The 3,388-nt window shown below is 31.5% G+C and overlaps 1 protein-coding gene across 1 annotated transcript; it reads right to left on the minus strand.

Moving 5' to 3' along the window:
- Window positions 1-240: 240 nt before the first annotated feature.
- On the minus strand, window positions 241-2,973 carry LOC112502990 (WAT1-related protein At4g30420-like). The gene is made up of 7 exons (XM_025107031.1): window positions 2,786-2,973; window positions 2,642-2,710; window positions 2,396-2,512; window positions 2,075-2,315; window positions 1,548-1,706; window positions 1,306-1,457; window positions 241-538 (listed from the first exon to the last, which is right to left on the minus strand). The coding sequence occupies exons 1-7, from the start codon at window positions 2,962-2,964 to the stop codon at window positions 364-366; spliced, it is 1,092 nt and encodes a 363-aa protein (XP_024962799.1). The 5' UTR covers window positions 2,965-2,973; the 3' UTR covers window positions 241-363.
- Between the last annotated feature and the right edge of the window lie 415 nt (window positions 2,974-3,388).

Genomic DNA, 3,388 nt, shown 5'->3' on the forward strand with positions numbered 1-3,388 from the left:
AATTAATTATTTTGTTAGAACTTATAATTATCCTAATTATATTTTAGATTTTTTATATTTTAAAATAAGATGTTTATTTTCTATTTGATTATGTTTATCCGCAGTTAGTTACACAAATTCAAACAAGAAGCTTTAATAAGTTGTATATACACATAATTTATTTGTAATCTTAAATTTTAAGTAATATGCATCAATAAACAATAATTCATACCTAAAAAATAGTTCTTAAAAGTTTTTGTCAAATGTTTTATAATATAGTATAGATACTATTCCAAATAATACATCTTAAAAACTATTATAACAAAAACATGTTTTGTTTTTGATCTATTGCAAACCAAAATTTATTGGTTTGGTTGATTATAATTAGGGATGCAAAAGGGGTTTGGATTCATCAACCAAAACTCCAACGGTCTTGATCTTTATTTTGATCTCATCAGTTTCTGAAATCATCATTTTCTTCTGTTGTTCTTCGAGATCTTTGGCTTTACCCCATAGCACCACATACAACCCGATCACGATGCCAACTGCACCTATCACGCTGAAATTAAAAAAATTGAATTGAAGCAGCTTAGGTCAGAGGTAGATTCAATCTTTTTCCCAATGATATCACAAAGTAATTAACATATACAGAATATAATAGAATAAAATAAAATAAAATCATATTATACAATTGTTCTTTGAAAGATCATATTATACAATTTTCTTATAGTTGTGAATTGCGATGCAAAACACTAAAAATATCAGTTTCAATTCCAACGGTCTACAATTTGGGTTTTGTGTTCCATTCTTATGAACCTTAAAACTAAATTTTAAGCTTCGATATGTTGCTACATCTCGTAATTTTAAGGGAGACCACGATGCTCCGTGGTAGCATAAATAAATCAAAATGATAAGACCTTTTAATGTCATAATGTTTTTTACAATAAAACGAAATATATTAATGTTATCATGTGCCATCATTTCCTAACAAGTGGATCCGTCCCTAATTTAGATTATCAAACCTTTTCTCAATTCATTAGTAGAAAAAGTACAAAAAAACCATTACGATGCTAAAAAAAAAATGTCCCAAACTTGCCTTCATGGCTTTGTAGTTTGCAACATGTCTCAAAAGCATGCTTTTCTATCTCTCTCTCTCTCTCTATCTATATATATATATATATATATATATATATTGTGAGAATATATAGAATCTTATTAGATTACTTTTTAAAAAAGCACTTCAAGAAGAGAAGGGAAGTTCTAACATATATTAAGAAGAAACTGTGCAATCTAACTAATATATATATAAAATTAGAAATAACTTGCCTTCCCAAGTATATTCTTTCTTGTAGAAATATACAAGCCATAATGGTGACAATGACAGTGTTTAAAGGGTTGAACATTGCTGAAAACACAGGACCCCTCCTTTCTATCACCCATGATTGCACAAATAACGAAATTCCAGAACCAACAATACCCTGAACACAAAAATGTCGAAAATAAGTTTAATTTCAAACACGAACAAAGACATTCATTTCAATTTGATCATCTAAAACGAATGTGATTACCGCAAATAAGCAAGACCCAAGTTGCAAATACGAGTTAATCTTCCAAACTTCCAAATTTGGATCTGTAAACCATGTAACTGTCGCGGATTGCACCGTTGCAGTAAAGCACATCCAAGCAGATAATGATAGGTGGTCAGGATGGTTTTTATTCACCGGTACCTGTATATGTGTGTGTGTTTTAACATGTTAGGATATGTGAAACCCCTTTTAATTCTATCTAAAAGCTAAAAGAGAGGTTCCTCTCTCTCCCTCTCTCTCTTTATATATATATACTTATTATCATGTGAGACCACTTTTTATACTTGAAACTTTACAGTAAAATAATGTGAAAGTAACATTCACAGTGTTTTTCATGTGAATGTTCATATTTCTTTTAAATTCACAATATTTTGTTGTGAAGTTTCAAGTATAAAAATATGGTCTTATGGGTCTCACGAAAACATGCTGGTCTCACACGAACTCAACCTTGTATATATATATATACATACACATACAAAGATTTGATGTTTTGTGTTTAGCTGATGAACCTGAATAATTAGATAGAATGACCAGCAACAACTGCTACCAAAGAGACACAAACAACCCAGAAGCCAAAGATTATCACTTCCACTACTAGAATTTAGTAATAAAGAGTTTGATAAAGGCAACTGTGAATTTAGAAGCTTGGGGCCTTTGATGAGTGCCATTGCAGCAGCACTCGTGACACACAAAACCGTCCCTAATATCTTTGCGATCGTTCTCAAGCTTCGGATATTTACTGGTTCATATCTGAAGAAAAAAGAACTCAAAAAAGATGATGATGCTGTATGCATTTTTATTGGAGGAAACTGAAGTGGGAAGCTTAGTACCCAACAATGGATGCTACAAAAAAGGTGATTGCAGGGACAAGATTGAACATGGAACTTCCTGCTGATGCTGAGGCCAAGTATAAGCCTTCTAAGAAAAGCATTTGGCTACTTGTTATTCTGCAAATAAGCAAATAGTATTAATTTTGTATTAAGACATAACTAGGAAGTGCTGTATGTATATACAACCAATCAACTTTGTGATCTTTATGCATGGACAGACAAATCATGTTAAAGAGAGTAATTTACCCTATCAAAGCTGCAATAAAGATCAATGAAAAGCTCTTCCATCCGATACAACATTTCGTTGTTTTTCTTCTACGACACATGAAAGAAATATCGGAATCAGACGTTATATATATTGGAATTCAGTAACAAGTTTGCGATGCATACCTTGAAAAGTAAGAGATAGGAGCAATGGCTAAGGTGGCAATTGCTTGTCTGTAGACAACAAAAACTCTAGGGTTCATTCCTTCCAAAAGAGAAGCTCTAGTTGAAATGGAGACTGCTCCATATGTAAATTGAAGCACCAACATGACCATTAATGGCTTGTTATGCTCAAACCACCCCATTTTCACTTTGAAGCTGTTTGAGCTTAATTGGAATGTGATCTAGTTAAGTGCTCCACAAATTTGAATCCTTACTACTCCCAAAGGACCTTTATATACTCATATTTCCAAGAGTTAGGGATTTGGCACTTGGATACCTAATCTTTGAACTTCGCCCAAGTTCAGTCCTTGATTGTTTCCATTGCTGGAGTGCAAGTAACATATATATATATATATATATATATATATATATATATAGAGAGAGAGAGAGAGAGAGAGAGAGAGAGATGTACAAATGAAAACCGTGCATTTCTAAGAAATCGTATAAACTAATTTCGACCAATAGGAAAATTTCATTTTTTATAATTAAATTTAATCAATAAAGGTATTTCGGTCATTTACAATATTTTTTATTAAATATGAAAATTACTAATAAATCTTAATTAAG

The sequence above is a fragment of the Cynara cardunculus genome, unplaced genomic scaffold (assembly GCF_001531365.2).
Source record: "Cynara cardunculus var. scolymus isolate 2C unplaced genomic scaffold, CcrdV1 Un_Scaffold_2310, whole genome shotgun sequence".
In the NCBI taxonomy this organism is placed as follows: domain Eukaryota; kingdom Viridiplantae; phylum Streptophyta; class Magnoliopsida; order Asterales; family Asteraceae; genus Cynara; species Cynara cardunculus.